The sequence below is a fragment of the Apodemus sylvaticus genome, chromosome 1 (genome assembly GCF_947179515.1).
Source record: "Apodemus sylvaticus chromosome 1, mApoSyl1.1, whole genome shotgun sequence".
NCBI classification, from domain to species: Eukaryota; Metazoa; Chordata; class Mammalia; order Rodentia; family Muridae; genus Apodemus; species Apodemus sylvaticus.
The window spans coordinates 178,702,587-178,720,446 of NC_067472.1; the positions used below are offsets into that span (position 1 = coordinate 178,702,587).

Sequence of the window (17,860 nt, forward strand, 5' to 3'; positions counted from 1 at the left end):
GGTGCCTGTCTGCATGGGCATCCTGACAGTAGGTGACAGTATTGCACTAACTTTGGTAGAATTCCTGGAGCTCAATGAAAGCTTGTGGTAGAGGACTCCCCTGGTCCTCCCAGGCCAGTCTAAGGCAGAGGCAGAAGGCACAGGGCCGGTGCTAACAGGACTGTTCCTGGGAACAGTCTCAAGGCTGACACTGACAAGTGAGCCATCATCTTGGGCCACAGCTCTATGCTCTCTTGTGAAGGAGTAAAAGAGGAAGCTGGGTACAAAGGGCCATTTTTAGAAAAGTTTTTTTATTGCAAATTCCATTCTGTATGTTGATTTTTTTTTTTTTGAAGATACAAGTGCATCTTCCCTGAGCACAAGAATCGAGTTATGACTTAACAACAGGATCTTTCTTCAATCAGCATTCTTCAGTCTCTGTCATTTAAGCAAAGTCAGAGTTAGGGATGCGATCTCGCAGGTGAATAAATGCTTTCTCTTCTCAGAAACAGCAGCAGTGATTTTGGTAGAATCAAATGTGAGCTCCAGGATCTTGCTGTTGGGGTGTCATGGGCAGGCTGACAGCACATGAGTGTCTCAGCTGTCTACTTTGGGCCAGAGAAGGGCACGAAGGCCTTGTCGCAACCTGCCATGCATGCTTCGATTTCCTCCACCGTCCGGGGTACACATGTCAGCAGCTCCATGCCACTGTCAGTCACGGCAACGTCTTCCTCAATACGCACCTGGGCCAGACAGACAGGATGCCATTGTAACCACACTGACTTAATTTGCCACATTAGCAATGTCAACCTGCTTCAGCCTGACTGTGCCACCTGGGAAAAGCTTTCTGAGGGATAGGACCTGTCTTTGTGACAAGACAGACTGGTCTCAAAGCCTCTGGGGAAGACTTACTTGGAGCCTCTGGGACTGGAGGGCATTTTGAAGAATCTCTGTCTATTAACAGGTGAGCACCTGTTTGGTGACCGCCCACATACAGGGGCTGGCCAGGCCTTAAGCACACAGCGCTGTCCTTCCACCTGTTCCTGCAGCAGTGGGGTGGTGGGCATTCTGGAAATAAGAACGTGGGGCTTCCAAGTACTCACCCCACCAAAGTTGCGAAAGCGCTGCAGGACTTCCTGGTTAAAGAAGCAGGCTTGGGCCGGGTCTGCCAGGGCCTGGTCCAAGAGGTGGTCAATGAAGTAGATGCCTGGCTCCACGGTCAGCACCATGCCTGGCTCCAGGTGCCTTGCTGTCCGCAGGCTTCGCAAGCCAGGTTCATCGATGCGCTCTACACCCTGGAGAGAGGGAAGGTTGGGGAACCCAACTGATAGGCCCAGGGCTGGCTACCAGGGTCACTGCCTCATTGAGAGGTGGCCAGGCAGGATGGGCTCCAGCGCAGTCTAACCCTGTTGGTCTGGGCCACGCGAACCTTCTGTCCTCTGCACTTACCTCTGTATTGGGCATTTTGACCCTGGCCACCCTCAGATCTGCTCGAGGACACTGATAATGCGCACGTGCACAGGCCTAAGACTGGCTGGCTGCTCGGGCCCTTCTGCAGGTCAGAAGCCAGGAAAGCTCTTAGGAGGTTCCATGGCCTTCCTAGTCTTTTCTTCCAGGCAACTCAAGTGGAAATGGCTGGTTCTGGCTAAGTCAACCTTTCTGTTAGAGGAAGGGTCAGGTGCTGACATCAGGACAGGCCTGTTACCACCCTTACTGGCCTGTAAAGTACCTGCTTTTGTGTCTAGCCTATACCTGGGCCTTGGGAAACAGCTTTATGGCCACTGAAGGGACTTAGTGGTCGCTGCTTTCTGCTGCGGCTCTGCTCCTCCCCCAGCTCCCCGGGGCACCCACTGGCCTCTGGACAGGGCCTCTGAGCAAGTGGGCAGCAAGTGAGCTTTCTAGTTAGGATCTGAGTTTGCCCTGCCCTACTTGTGGCTCCTCCAAGGACGCCCAGCTGCTGGAGACGGAGCTGTCATTTCTGACTGTTTGAGGGCCAAGAACATCAGACTTCAATTAGTGGTTCACGTAAGGTAACTAGAAACAGGCTGGCTCAGCCTCCAAGGCTGGGCACAGTAAGGAGGGCTGTGGTTGGGATTTCGTGAGGGTAGGGACGGCCACTGTGCCCTGGTGTGAGCAGGCCAGGATGGAGGTGCTGATAGGACGCAAAGCACCATGCTTCTTGTGGGTCATGCTCTGGGAAGAACCCTGGCTGGTGCCATCATCAGCCTAGCAACACTTGCCCCTGGACCAGCAAGCTTGAAGGCTCAGGGAAAGGAGGGTGCTCCTCGGAAGGCCCCAGGCAGAGCTCTACTCAGGAGTGCTCAGATGACAGGGGTGCTCCTGTCTGTGTGCTGTACCGGGCTTTTGCTCCAGAATTTTCCAGCTGCCCCTGAGAGTCTGCCTTCTTTGGCATCTCATTCCTGTTCCTTTCCTTCATGCTACATCCTAAGTACTTCTCTGTAAGCCACGGCTGTGCAAGCCTGCTGAAGGTCAAGGCCTGACCCAGGTTGTGGTTGGTTGGGATTTTAGTTCGTTTTGGCGCTGGAACTCAGGTTTTGGGCATGCACGGCAAGTGTTTTGTCACCGAGCTTAAACCCGACCCATTCCATCCTTTTCCAGGGCTGTGGAGGGGCACAGCTTCCTGCCACCTAGGAAGGCTTAAGACCATTAATTACTCTAGCTGGGATCAGGGGATACTATAAAGAGTTTGCAGGGAGGGCTAAAGGATAACCAGTCTGAGCCAACACTCCTTCAGAGCATTGCTCCTAGGGGCTGCCAGGTTAGGGATTACAGGCTAGCCTCCAACAGACAGAGCAGAGGATGGCGAGTCAGTCCGAGTGAGAACATGTCCAGGATGGGGACAGTGTGGGTTCCCTCCTCTTGGTCAGGGATGCCAGCTATGCCTGCTTCTCTGCCTGGGCAGAAGGTTCATTTAGGCCTTAACTTGTACTGGACTCTGAGAAGAGACCCAGATGTCTCTGTCTGTAGGCCTGAAATAAATGACTTTTATAGGAAAAGCCATATTTTTTCCACAGTGTTTATCTGTCAGAAGAATAGACCAAGCACAAAGGGCTGCTTACTGGAAAAGATGAAAACAGTTTGCTGCCAATTTTCTTTGGTGGAAAAAATGGACTTTGGCGACTAATGAATAAGGAACCTCAACTAACAATGTCTGGAAGGGCCTGCTCTTGGCTCCCTGCACACAATAGGATGGACAGAAATTAGGAAATTAAAACTGATTTTGTTTCTCCAAATTTAACTGTTTACACTTGAGAAAAAAATAATTGAATAATAATGCTTCTCTTGAGCAATCTTCCCCCCCTCCCCCCAAATCATTCTTAGTGCTTTCAAAATACCCCACAGCCAAGAGGCTGGGTCTAGTCTTGGCTAACTGGCTGGTGGGCCCCAGGGTGTGCACCAATTGCACAATCAGCCCCCTGCACGGTAGGCACCAGGCCAGGCTGGGCAGCAGGGACAGGCCCTAAGGGGCTATAGCCACCTGCCCAGCAGGGCTTCTCAGGAGCCCTCGGGCACCCACTGGGTGGTCCTTTGAGAGCTGGTAGTAAGTGGGAGAGAGGAAGCCCTGTCAGAAGATGCTCTTTAAGCCTTCCTCTCCTTCCAGTGGCCCCGGAGGGAGAGGATGGGCCAGCTGGGGAATAGGAAAGGGGTCTGCTGCTGAGCTGCTGAAGGCTGAGGTAAGGTTAACTGCCCGTGAACTCTGGCTTCAGTTCCTTGTCTTGTGGGGACCCTGTGTACAAATACTAAGCACATGTCTTGGGGCCTTGCAGGGAGAGGCACCCACCCCCAAGCCTGAGGCCTGTGCAGCTACTGACCCACCCTGCGGGGTGTCCAGAACCCCAATTCTACATATCATGGTGAGACACATCCCTCCTGTTCCATTAAATCCCTAGAACCCTCTGCCTCCCCCCAAAGAAACCCCAGAACAAGCCCTCACTTTACTCCATCAAGGCCGGGCTTAGTGAGACCACCACGCACACTTACCTCAGGGTAGCCCCCCACGTCGTGCACATCTAGGCCCATAAAGTGGCCAAGTCCGTGCGGCATGAATACTGCTCCCAGGTGGACCTGGAGCATGGCATCCACACTGCCACTCAGGAGGCCAATGCGCGTCAGTTCCTCCAGGTGGATACGGTCAGCCAGCCGGTGCATATCAGGCCACCAGACACCTGTGGTTTAAGGAGGCTGTGGTAAGCCAGGGCTCCAGAGACGAAGGAACGGGGTAAGTGTGATATAGCCCATGCTGCCTTTGAAGCTCGGGGCCCAGAGACTGCATCATCACACTGGGATCGAGCTTCTGTCCCTCAAAGCCAGGGGGTCTGGTTCTGTCCACCCAAGAGCAGATATGAGTGGTTCAGGCTCAAAGGAGGCTTCAGAGTCATCCTAGACTGCTGTTGTTGGGGGTGGGGCAGGAAAGGGCCGGGGCCTGGGGGACGGCATCCCTGCACACCCAAGAATGGTTGACTCAGTCTGGAAGCCGCTGTGGGCACAAAGGTTTCTGGGTGAAGGTACAGCTGGCACGGCCTCACCCTCTGGTGGGCCTGGGTGTCTAACTAAGCCCAGGCTACTAATCAAATTCATCCCTACCCCATGTTTCTGGGGCAAAGGTCACTGGAGAGCCTCCTGTGCTGGCTAGTTTTGTGCCAACTTAGCACAGGCTACAGTTAGTTACCTCTATTAAGAAAATGCCTCCATAAGATCAGGCTGTAGGCAGGCTTGTAGGACATTTTCTTAATTAGTGATTGACGGTAGAGGGCTCAGACCATGGTGGGTGGGGCCACCTCTGGGCTGATGGTTCTGGGTTCCATAAGAAACAAGCCAGTAAGCAGCAGGTTCTACATCAGCTCCTGCCGCGGCTTCCCTCAACAAACTGTTATATATAAACCAAATAAGCCCTTTCTCCACAAGTTAGCCTTGGTGCTTCCTCACAGCCACAGAAACCCTAAGACACCTTCTAGGCACATAATATCCTGGGCCAGATGGGTTCTGTGGGTCTAAGGCTTAAGGACAGAAGTCATCCCCGCTTGGACTAATAGGGAGGCCCCTGCAGGGCCTCAGGCAGTATCAGGGCTGCCCTGCCTGCTGTGGAGATCCCCTTCAGCCACTCCTCCTGGGAGACCACTAGACAAAGAAGTCTTCAGCTCTGACTGCAAAGGCTGAGCTTAGGTCACAGCAGTACACTGTCCAGAGGGTAGACATCATAGCCCTTACAGCACCTCCCAGCCAGCCTTGATCAATGCTGTAAGAGAGGAAGGCTGGGACCCTATGCAGTTGAAGGCTCTATAGCAGCGGTTCTCAGTCTGTGGGTCTCAATGGTTGGGAGTCAAATGATCCTTTCACAGGGTTGCCTAAGACCACTCTGCATATCAGATATTTATAATTCACGAGAGTAAAATGAGTTATGAAGTAGCAACGAAAATAATTTTATGGCTGGGGTCACCACATGAGGAACTATATTAAGGAACTGCAGCATTAGGAAGGTTGAGAACCACTGCTCTATCAGATCCTGAACGGGAAAGGGCCAGGCCTGGAAACTCAGACTGCTGAGCCTCCATGGCTATAGAAGCCTGGTAAGGGGCCCCCTTCCTTGCCAGAGATGGTCACCAGCAAGGCTGGCAGTATGGGGTCTTGAACAGGTCATGGTGAGGCTGCAGGGCTGGTTCATAGGGCTGTGACACATGGCCTAAGTTGTACGTGTTGAGAGGTGGGGGATGTTTGTCTGTCTGAGGCTGGACCAGCCTTCCTAGGGTCTAGAATCTGCTACCAGGCAGCCCTGGGGTGTCTGGTTACTGCTGCCTCACATCTGGGGGCCTCCTGGACATACATAACTCCTTGGCTGGCCCAGTCTGCACCCTTGTGGATGAGGCCTTTCTCCAGTGGTTGGCAACTCAAGAGATGGAGTTTAGGTAACTGGAATCTCAGCTGCTATTTGTGCTGTGACCTAAGCAAGCTTTCCTGATTCCCCAAGCCACAGGTGCTGCCTCTGTCCAAGAGCCACAAAGCTGGCCCCAGAAAGCTGGCTCCAGCCTTGTGTCTCCAGGGCACTCTCCATCAATGATCTGTCACTTAGGACCAGCCAGAGTCTGGTTTCAACATTCTGGCCATCGTGCTCTAGAAATGTGAGTCACATCTGTGCCACCTCTGGCTGCTGCTCGTTCCTGGGATCCAAGTGGCCGGCTAGATAGTTCTGCTCTCCCCACTGGCCCCACTCCTGGAGGACTCTTCAGAGACCAGGTTGCCTTTCTGCTCTAGAAGCACATGTTACAATGGGGCCTTGGCCTTTGTTGGGCTATCCTTGTGGGGTAGTGGTGTCCCAGCATCCTAGTTGCCTCTCTGAAGGCATCCCTCCTCCCCAATGCTGCTGTACACTACCTGAAGACATCTGCTTAGCTGCTGCGCATGCACCCTCACCAGGATGGTGGGGTCCCCTGTGATACCCCAGGACTTGGCTTGGCAGAGTACCTGCTCCTCAGGTCCATATGCTCCTAATTCAGGTCCTTTATGTGTCTAAAGGGCTGTGCTCACTCATCCCCAAGTCAGCCCAGAACAGGGAGCATAGAAAACATTTTCCCTGAGTGGGGGCCTTCCTTAGTCACCAAAGGAGAGCCCCAGGAAACAATCTGCCTTCCAGCCTGGCTTAGGCCTGGCTGAGCCTCAGCTGAGAAGGGGCATCAGATAGACCCATGCTCCATGGTGGCTCTAATTGCCCAGACATAGGGCCCGGGCCCTGGGCTCCATCTCCCTTGCTTGCACAGCTCTCTTGGCCGTACGTGGGGGCTTTGTGCCTGTGTGTGGTTAGGTTGTGACAGTGACTAAACCTCCAGCGACTTGGCCTCAGCATTTGGCACAGGTGCTAGTTATGACACCCATGGCTGGGGCGGGGCCCTGGAGTGTGTGAAGGTTGCCCTCCTCGGGCCAGACTGCGGCTGGGCACAAATCACGCCTGGGCTCCTCCCACCTTTGCAGCCTGCAGGCACCTTGAAGGCCCGGGTCCTGCTGGGAGGTATCTATCCCTGGATCCCAGAGGCCCACTCTAGACCCTTATGGATGGGGGTGCCGCCGTACTCTCCTACCTCATCCTATGAGTGCCACGAAATCTCACCCTGGCTTTCTAGCAACAGCAGTGTCCCTGGGTACTGCTCAGAGGCGCGAGGAGACCGGTGGGCCGGGGCAGCAGCATCTTGTTTCCTGCTCCTGGGGTCTCACCCATCTGTGTGTGCTCCCCACCTGCAGGCTCATGGCTGAGACGCCTCTTCAAGCTCCTATTCCTCATCTTGGCCCTTCGGTTGAGAGACCTTCTCCAGGATGTCCTCTCTGATTGTCCCTTCCTGGCCTACCAAAGCCAAATAAATCCTTGATAGCCCAGCAGGGCAGCAAAGTCTAGTCCTGAGGAGGTGGGGTTCCAGCCTTGCTCTGTGCCTGGTACTTGCTAAGTATGAGGAGTAAGCAAAGCACTAGCCTCCCCCCATGGCTTTTCACCAACTGGAAATACATAGTCCTCAATTCCTAAGGGACCTGCACCCCACTCTTGAGATCAGAGCACAGGGTGGGAAGAGCATCTAGAGGTTAGCACACCGCCTAATAATGACGAGCGCTCAGAGGGATGGCTCCTGTGCTCGGGCCCCAGGATGGGTTTCTGCTGGCCCCCTGCTCCACCTGGCTTCCCTTCCTAGCACTCCAGTGGGCCTGGAGCCTGCTGCTGCTGGAGCCAGGGAAGCCTCTAAGAGCTTCGGCAACATCCATCAAAGCCCCAGGCTTCCTGCCCAGAGAGTGACAGCCCTGGGGGGCTCCCAAGCCAAGCCAGGAAGGCAGCAGCTCCCCCTCGCCTGCCCCCAGGCTACTTGGTCAGACAAAGAGCTCACTTCATATGTGGACAATGGCCCTCGCGGGATGGTTGATGTGGGAGCCAGGCCTGTGGGGTGTGGAAGCAAAGGCATAAAGCCCAGGTCTCAGGGCAGGCCCGGAGAGCTGCAGCGAGCTAGCTGCATGGCAGGCCAAGCTGGCATTAGGCCCAGGGCCTCTAGCCCAGCCCACCCTGCAGTGTCTACTTCAGGACCTTGGGGACTCATTCACCCTTTAGAGGGGCAGGAAGCAGCGTGTGTCCAGGCTGCAGGCGCCTCGATGCTGCTGATGAGGCGGAGGCGGAGCTGGGAGCTGTCATGTGCACACTTCCTGAAGCTCCTGCCTCTACAGTCTGAGAGCACACATACAAGTGCCTGGAGCTAGGCAGAGAGCAGGGAGCTTGCCCTCCATCCTGCAGCCACGATGAGTGGTGGACAATGGACCCCAGGCGGCCCTTCTAGGTCTGGCTCCTGCAAAGGGCACCACAGGGTAACATGAGGTCCCTGCACCACTAATGGCACAACCTCCATATTCCTCACCATCTCTAAGGACAAGGGACAACAGGAAATCTAGCGGCTTGCCCTACCTGCCCCTCTCCCCATACACTGGTCAACACGAGACATGGAGTCAGCTGTTGTGGACACGGCCCTGTGTCCCCCTCCACTTCACCTGCTCATCACCCACATTCCTCTCAGCCACATTTAGGACCACAGCAGCTCAAGGTGTTTGGGGCAGACTGTGGCTGCACAGAAGATGGAGAAACAGTAGATCCCGGGAAGTACCTGCCTCAGTGCTTGATAGAAGGATGGAAACTTCAAGACCCAGCTGGGTATGGTGGCTCATGCCAGTCTGCACTGCAGCAGCATGGGCTGCTGGCCCAGAAGACACCAGAGTCACTTAGAACTAGGACCCCACCCAGCCAGGATGAACAGTGTTCTCCCAGGTGCTGGAGTGGCCTGCCCACCCTGCCCACACTCCTGCAGACTCTCCAGAGACCTCCTGGCGAAGCTCACCCCACCCTTATTCTCTGAGTGACAGAGCCTGCTCCTCCTTCTGGCTCAGGACAAGGAGCCAAGGCCCGCATTCTTCAATCCCCCGGGGCTGCAGCTGCTGGTCCGTGTGTGTTCTGATCCTTCTCGGTCCTGCCTTTCCCCTGGGCGTCGTTGTGTGATTTCCTGCCTGTCTTTATTTATTCTTCCTTGGAAGGTCTCAGGAAGCAGCCGGGCAGTCTCAGCAGGGCGTTTGTCTTGGCTCAGGAGCTGAACCCACAAACCAGGGGCAATTCCACTGAGATGGGCAGGGGGCTGACCTAGCCACTGCCAATTCACCACTATGGTGAGGCGATTTGTCCCCATCTGCCAAGCAGCTTTCTGTGAACACAGGACATTTGAGCCCTGCAGGCCAGGCCTATACTGTGTGACCAGACAAAAGTCTAGCTTTGCCCTTGTGGACCCTCAGAGTGTCATAATCTATGGGAACAGCTGGGGGCTCTGTTCTACCTTTCCACAAGGAATCTTCAAGCCACCAGCATGAGCTCTCTGTGTCTACAATAGCCTAGCATTGACAAGAGTGGGTCTTAGGTTGGCTCTGCCTCCTGTGGCCTCCATAGGAGTTGGGTCTGGATGATCTAGCCTAGTGACTTCCCCAAGTAGTCTGTATAGCTAGGAAAGGTGACCAAGTGGGTGAAGGTATCCAGTCAAAGGCTTCTCTTGAGTGTAAGTGGGGCCTGGCTTTGTGAGTGCCAGCAGCTTAGCAGTGACCAAGACTCAGCAGCTTAGAGGGATGCAAGCGTGGTGCTCCTGGATTAGCAGATGGAGACACACTGCTGTGCCAACAAGCAGGGCTCCTTTCTCCAATTTGCCCCCCTTGCATCCACACTCCGGAGGCCTAGCCCCTCCTCCAGCCTCTACTGCGGCATGACAATTCTGTGCCCCTCCTTCCTGTGGGGGGGTGGGGTGGGGTCTGAAGGGCCTGCCCCATGCTCCCACGATGACCTTCGTCATCATGATATGAGGGTGCCTTGCTCTGACTAGTGGGAACAGCCTTTTCTGACCCAACACCGCCATTTCACTGCTGCCTGCAGGGGTTTGAAGATACCACCTGATGTGACAGAGCCACTGCCAGCTCAACCCGAGTAATGACATAGTTGTCTGCTTGAGGTTCGCATCACAGACGCTGGATGGCAGAGGCCCCAGCGCCCATGCCAGGGACTGTGCCCAGTGGTGGGTCCTCAGTGGGGAGATGGCCTAGTCCTTGGTGGAGTGGCAGTAGTTAAACATCATAGGAGAAAACATTCCACCCCATCTTCCCGGTCCAAACTATACCTCTGAAATACTGATCACTCAAACAGTGTGCAAAACAAGCAAAAATGCCGGCCTGTGGTGTAAAGATAGGAGGCTCCGTGCCTTAGGTAGCCGCCACCTGACCTCAGTTTTAAAAGCGACACAGGAAAAAGTCTCCAGCTCCAGGTTCCTCCAGGGCTCTATCATAGATCTTACCACAAATGAGAACCCAGGTTTTGGGCTGTTCTGAGTCAAGGGGCCGTGAGGGCCACATGCCCTGTGCCCCAGCACTGCCCTATCTAATCCTCAGAGACACAGCTGCTTTTGAGGTGCTGTGCCCTGCAGCAGCCCGGGTGAGCCAGTCAGCACTGCTGCCCCTGGGGGGGGGGGGCTCTGCTTTCAGGTTTTCCTTGTCTTCCTTTTAGGGCATATTGACTTTCTGTGCTGGACTTGTCCATCTGTCAAGCTCTGGCTCTGGTTGCTGAGTGAGGGTGAGGGGCTGTAAGCTCCTGGCTCCAGTGTCCTCCTGCCACCACAAATCCCTGCAGTTCCTCGACTCCAGTGGGAGCTCTGAAGGCTAGCCCACACTGAAGGGCTGTTCTCAGCATGGCTCCTCTGAAAATGACTGATATTGAGGTCCCTCCCTGAGATCACAATGTAAATCATTCCAACAATGGGAAATGGGGTCACAGGGGACTATTTAGCCAAATGCGGAACCACCAAGTTCTAGGGCTACAGCCCCGCCACATCCCGGAGCGTTTACAGTCCTGGGGAGCAAGATCATCTGTTTTGCTTTTCTTTCTTTTTTCTTTTTTAAATCAGGGTACCGTGGGATGTGCGAGTCTGGCCACCAGAGCCCTTAGAGATAGTATGAAAACCCAGCTTTCAGGCCTCCCGTGGTCCACCACAGACGCGAAGCTCTTACTCAGCACCTCCAGATCACAGAGAGTTGGGTGGCTGCAGCTCCCTGGCCCTTCAGAAGGGTTTGGATGCTTGGGACCATCGCTGGCAGAGACTGCCCTAGAGTGGGCTCTGTAGTAGGATGGGGAGCTACCCTGCCGGTTGGGGTTCAAGGAAACCAGAGGGCCCAGCTTGCAACCAGCATGCTGTGGGCTGGGGCCGAGTCTTACACTCTGGGTGTCTTGGGCCCCAGTGTTGGGGAGAAGTCTGGGTTCTCCCTATCAAGGGAGGGCTGGGCTGTCACAGGGCCAGTTGCTTCTCTGAGATGAGGTACGGGCAGGGAAGCAGGCTTTGAGTAGCATGATACCTTGAGTGGGGTCTGGATGGCCAGGCAGGCCATTCGACCTCTTTGGGCCTGTGACCAGGCCTAACCCTGCTGCTTACAGGCAAAGGCCGCAGAGGCCAATGCTTCAGTGGGACATCTTTGCCTGGGGTGGTGTGGGTGAATCACCAGGTAGGAGACCGATGTGGCAAGCTGCCCCATGGCCAGATGGACCCTGGCTGCAGCAAACAGACTTTTAGGTGGTGTCAAATAAGCCATGTGTCCCTAGAGGGCCTGGCCTGGGGGTGACTGGCACCTCAAAGCTATATTTAAGATGTGGGCTCAAAGTGAAAATCCGGTAGAGCCACACGTAGCCCTAAATGCTCCCCTTTAGTCTGAGGTACTTATACAAGGCACACTCCCTGATGCTACGAGGTGAGGCAGGCTGAAACAGCCAATGCCAGAATTGTAGCTCAGTGCTGTGGAGCCTGCTCCCACATCTCAACACCATGAGCTGGGGAGGAGGGCAGACTCATCAGGTAGCACGACCAGGTGTTGAAGTAGGACCAGGAAAACCTGAAGGTCCCAGAAGGAAGGCTATAAAGTTGGTGTCACCATTCCCCCTACAGAGAACTGTCATGAAGTGAGATGCCACGGGGTAGGGGCTCTGTAGGTTGTGTAAAGAAGCATGGGGAAGACCATACAATGGTGGCCATACGATGAAGTGGGGAGAAGCTGGTTGGATGAAGAGAGGATACCAGGGTCAATACAATCACTGACACAGGGACAGTGACCATAACAGATGGCTAACTCTTGCTTAGTGGTCTCAGATACTCCCTACCATTCAGCTTACATCTTATGGAGTAAGCGCTCTCTCCACATACATGCAAAAACCAGTCCCAAAGGAGAGAGTTGCTTCATGCCTCAGGGTCGTGGCCTCTGAGTGAGGTTAGAGCTTCCTCTGGAGTTCAACCAGATGCCAGGTTCCAAAGCTGGCCTGGCCTTTCCTCAAGTGGACTCTGTTTTGGGATAAAGCAAGGGACATGTTGATGTTCCAATGACCAGTGTGGGTGGAGGGGTGGGTACGGAGATATGAATGGATCAGACGTGGGGTCACGAGGGGTTGAACTTCCAGATTCAGCACTCTTCCTGGCTGGTAGTCAACCCTGTGACTTTAGGGTGATCTGGGGGATGTCATATCACCTGGATCTAACTAGCCAAGCATGTGGAATAGATGCAGACAGACTTCAGGATTTACTTCCTGTGGGTGTCTGTCAGTCAAGGAGTATGTCCCGTCCCCCCATCTCCCAGCCAGGTCCTCAGCTGGCTCGCCTGCCTCTCACCTGGCTTCATAGTGCTCATGACAGTTCTGCAGCTCCTGAGCACTGCTTCGTAGATGGCCTTCTGGTCCTCTGTGAACTTGCCATTGGCAGGGAAGGAGCAGGTGATATCAGAAGCGAAGCAGTAGTACTCTCCACCCATGTCGAACAGGCTGTGGGGACAGGGCACTGTGAGGCAGGTGGGCAGATGACCAGAGGTGCCAACCCACATACCCCCTGTACTCTCTCTGCTGGGGCCTGGCTGCAGCAGGGAGCTGAGGTCACCTCATCAGATGTGACTGATGGTGGCGCACAACTTTAATCCTAGCACACAGGAGGCAAAGCAGGCGGATCCCTGAGTTCGAGGCCAGTTGAGTCTGCAAAACAAGTTCTAGGCAGGCGGTGGAGGAAACAACCTCAAGATCTGCCTAGGCTACAGATACTCCCTACCATAAGTTTGAAGTCAGTCTGGGAATTTTGTGTGCCCCCCCACCCTCCGTCAAGCCCCCCAATCTCAGAAAAAAGTAGGTACAAAGAGCACCGGTGATGTTTCTCAGTAGATTGTGCTAGCACACATGAGATCCTAGGCTCAGCCTCCAGAAGCACTGCAGGAAAGAAAGATGGGAAGAGGAGGGGAGGGAAAGAGCAAGGGAGGACTGGCTCAGCCTGTCCAGGGGAAGCCAAGGAAGAAGCACGGCCTTAGCAGCCTTAGCTGTGGGGACCCATTCAGAATAGCAGGAGGACTCACAGAAGGATGGCTAGGTCTCCAGATTCCCACATGCCAACTGCCTTCCATATGAGCTTGTCTCGAGACTCACTCAAGGTGGGGACCTTGCTTGTGCCCAGGATACATCTGCCATATGTCAGTGGGTTGAGCTTCCCCAGGCCTTTCTGTTTGGCCCACAAAGCTTGGGAGGAACCAGCAAGTGGTTGGTGCCTCTGGCTCTGCTCTACTGCCTGGTATCATCCTCCCCCTGCCCAGGTAGGACACACGTCTCACGAGTGCCCAAGAGAGGGGCACAGAGGAAGCGTCAGAATAGCCCCCTAGTTAGCAATGCTTTCCTGGGGTGGGTGGCTGTGCAGGCTGAGACGGCGAAGCGGTCTTGCAGGAGACCCAGAGGCCCAGAGCCAGTGGAGGCTGGACAATGGTGGAGAACAGCCAGGCCTGCTGGGTCAGGAGAATGGAAGCACCACTCTAGATACTATGTGATGGCCCCTGGTACAGCAGAGCCCACCTAACAGGCCTTGGGACTCAACACTGTGGACAGAGAATCCTACCCTGTGCAGCATCTGGGATAGAGCAAAAGAAGGTCTGTGGGTCCAGGCCTGGCTTTCAGGACATGGGTCAGTCTCCCGTGGCAAGGATCACTTCAGAATGCTACAGTGACTAAGGCAAAAGGACATTCACACAAGGCCCCCCTTCCCAACCCATTCCCCTTTAGCACTCGCAGGAGGGTCATGACGTTAATCCCAATGAAACTGGCTGAGGGACCATGACCCAGTCTTCCTGCATCAGTGGAGGCCAGCTCTGCTCTGTGCTGTGCTGGTGCCGGTGCCGGTGGGGTAGTGGTAGGCATAGCCATCTGCAGCCACACACACATGCTGGCTAGTCTGAGCCCAGGGCATATCTGGCTTCCTTTATGAGAGCCTCTCACCCAAATTCCACTCTAATGGTAACCACAAACATTCCAGAAGCTGCCTGTGTGCTAGTACTGAGAGACAGCAAGGGAGCAGCTGGGCCCCTTGTCCTGCATTTAGAGCATGGATTCCAGCCACGAGGCTTACCAGACAGCACTGGCTATTGCGTGGCAGCTGGTTTTAAAGAAAAAAACCCCAATGCTCAACCTGCTTGAACACCATACTGGAATCCAAAGTCCTCAATGAGGTACTTTTTAATCTCCTGACTCTTCTAGTTGCAAAACACCATAAACGGGGTCAACAGTACGGAAAGCAAAGCACAGATAATATCTCAGGTGATTCCTGGGGAGCCACCCTCCACCCCCACCCCCAACCCCCCAGTACGACTGGAAACTTTGACTTGGTCAAAGTCTCTGGGGAGGACCCTGTGTAGTGTAAATTCAAGGGACCTGGGCCCCACTTCAGGAGGACCCGCCCAACTTAGTTACAAGGGGGCCATGAAGCATGGGGCGCTGGAGACACACCCAGGCATCGCTCTCTGGGGTGTGCTGTGGCCTTCAGGGCCAGAAGCTGCCTGCAGGATGTGCTCCTCCTCAGACTGGGCACAGTGGAGCCTCAGCTGGAGGTCTGTGAACGCAGACCTAGCAAAACCCTCAGTTGAGGAAGGTAAACATCTCAGTTACCTCGTGTTGACTCGGCCAGTCAACCTTTGGGACCTCGTTTTCCCATCTTTGACATGGGAACATGTCTGCAGGCTGCAGGTGCGTTAGGGTTCTTGGGGCAGAGCAGGCTGCAGTGAGACATGGGATCCCAGTCTCATGTTGCTGGAGGAAACAACACTTTTATGTGGGCTTTTTGGAGTCAGTAAGGAAGACAATGCTTCGTGGTTTGCTGGATTCAGAGCATATGAGAATAAACAGCCTGGGCAGACAGGACAGGGCCAGGCATGTGGGGACACTCATTCCTGGGACACTCATTCCTGGGAGGTGCCACTTAAAAGAGTGACCTGCGATCGCCCCTGGGGAAGAAGAGTCTACTGGGGCTGGTCTAAAGAAAAAACAGAAATGAGTTATTTTTAAAAACCAGGAAGCTTACAAGATGACACGAGATGCTAGAGTCATCTAGAATGGGACAAACAAGATTCTCTGGGGCACGGCAGACTGAACCGAGTTCTCCAAACTTTCCCTAGAACCGAGGTTAAGATGGCGGGAGCCTGATGTTTTCAGCCGGCCAGGCTTTCTCCTCCAGCTTCTAAAGACTTCAACTCTATTTTTTTTTTTTTTTTTTTTTTTTTTTTTGTTAAACTCATCCACTTTCGGGAGAAGGAAGTGCACACCCAGCCAGCCAGTTCCATCCTGCCCGGCGACGATGCTTGGGCACGGGCTTGAGTCTATTTTTGTGTTCTCAGTTCCCCATATTTTCTGCCTTTATTCTGTTGTTGTTTATTGTTTTTAAATCCTCCCCCAGTGCTTTTCCATGCATAAGTGATTCCAATTCAAGCCATTTGGAATCCAGGGAAGAAAGCCATCACTTTTATAAATCACCTCCCTCCAGTGTTCTGTCTATTGCGCCTGCCCTTTCCATGTAGAACTCTGATAGAGAATTCGGTCACTCTTGGCTCAAAAGAGAATGCGAGATCTCCCCTTCCTGGCTGTGTAGGGACACCCACCAGGGACACCTCCATCACTAGCCGAGTGGGTCTGTGTGATAATCTGAGACATCTGGGAGATGACATGTCTTCAAGCAATGTGCTGGCGTCTCTTCCCCACATGTGTTCCTACGGCTGTGGTTCTGGCCGGGATGAGCGGTTCTGTCTTCCGCTGGCTCTTCGTGGGGCAGCTCCAGGCCTGGGCTACCTGCCACCACTGGCCCACCCAGACCCTATCCAGGTCCTGCTTAATTCCCTTAGGGCCTGTGCAGGGGACCAGCCAGCCCACAGGCAGAAGGGCTCCAAGGGAAACTCGGCAATGTTTATACAAGGGTCACTTTGTACTCGGTTTGTAGCTTCATTTTCAATCTTAGTATGCAGCACACACTCAGCTGCTTCTCACCCAGGACTGACATCTTACATGCACGTGTGTTAAGCATGCTTGCTTTGTGCAGATGCCCCAGTCTGCATCCCAGGCTGGAGGGAGAGAGGTGGGGTTCTGAACAGCAGAAAATGCCCATCTACCCAGTCCTCGGCGGGGGGTTAGAAAGGAAGGCACTGGTCATTTTTGTCTCTGTAGCAGTGCATGCGCTCCAGGCTGGCCACAATGGGCACCCGCCTCTTCGTTTCACAGTTCAAGCTCCCCCTCCAGGCCTCTGTGCATGCTGGCTGTCAGGGATAGCCAGCAGCAGCAGCAGCAGCAGCAGCAGCAGCAGCAGCAGCAGCAGCAGCAGCAGCAGCGCCATGTCTTAAGTGCTCCCCATGGTTACAGGTAGACCCACAGAGGGAACCTCTTTCTATAGAGCCCTGGGCCAGCAACTCCTCAGGGACTAGGTAGGCAGGGATGGTCCCCCCACACCGGCAGCATATCTCCATCCCCAAATCCCCAGTGTAGATTCTAATGAGAACAGTCCCATGCTGGGGGCCTCCTATGTCTGCAGAGAACTGGCACAGAGATGCAGAACACTAGTGCCAGGCCAAGACCCAAGGAGGGCACCATACTGTGGCCTGGACAGGGGCACGCACTCAGCTGCTGCCTGCTCAGCCCCAAGGGCCCAGGGTTGGGCACCAGGGCGGTAGCTGTCGTGGGTGGTGGGGTGGGGGGTGGGGAGGCTAGCAGTCATTATCACGCAGACAGCACATGCTTCATTTCACTTTTTGGGTGACCAGTGTCTTGTGATGTCTGTGAGCACTGTCTAGACTAGCGCTTTTTAAACCATGGGTTGTGACGTCAATGGAGTGGGCGAGGCCACAAAACAGTGACAAACTAAACAGAAGGGACAGAAAGCAGGTGGGAAGGGCCTCTGCTTATGGCCAGAAGGCATATCTGCAAATAGGAGCCCTAGTTTGAAGGCTAATGGTCTTCTGGGATGGGACACTGAAGGCCCCAGTCAGCTCATCCAGACAGACTTATGTTTGCAGAACTCTCACACCCAAAGGCTGGCTTAGCTTCCCCCTAGGAAAAGCCCTGAGAGGGCCCTCTAGTGGAGGCCCACCAAGCCTCCCTTTGGAAATAACAAGACTGGGAGGGGCTGGGAATTGAGCCTGGCAGCAGGCACCTAGCCCTGGATGAAATTCTCTAAAGTCTACTGGAATACTAGGCCGAGAAGATGAACCTTGGATCCCCCCCACCACCACCACCACCATGGCCCTTTACTCCAGGCCTTGTGCAGCAGGGGAAGAGCCCTGGGCACAGATTCACTCTGCCTGGGACCACAACTGGCAGCCTAACACACAACTAAAACAGGCACAATCATTTTATCCAGTGCAGGGCTCATGAGAGGCAGGGTCTTGCTAAAGTCCAGGACTGAGAATTGGCTCGCCTTCACAGGCAATAGCAAGACAGCCTGGGTGACACCCTGGCTCCAGCTGTGACCCAGACGGAGTGACAGTGGCACAGTTCTGGGGGCCC

At 54.4% G+C, this 17,860-nt stretch overlaps 1 protein-coding gene across 1 annotated transcript in view; it reads right to left on the reverse strand.

Moving 5' to 3' along the window:
- Window positions 1-271: 271 nt before the first annotated feature.
- Pepd (peptidase D) overlaps window positions 272-17,860 on the reverse strand; it is a 137,352-nt gene continuing 119,763 nt past the window's right edge. The window contains exons 12-15 of the mRNA XM_052165583.1: window positions 12,687-12,835; window positions 3,982-4,166; window positions 1,083-1,274; window positions 272-722 (exon numbers count right to left, since the gene is read on the reverse strand). Coding sequence (XP_052021543.1) covers window positions 585-722; window positions 1,083-1,274; window positions 3,982-4,166; window positions 12,687-12,835 — 664 coding nt within the window. The 3' untranslated portion in view covers window positions 272-584. The remainder of the gene's footprint in view (window positions 723-1,082; window positions 1,275-3,981; window positions 4,167-12,686; window positions 12,836-17,860) is intronic.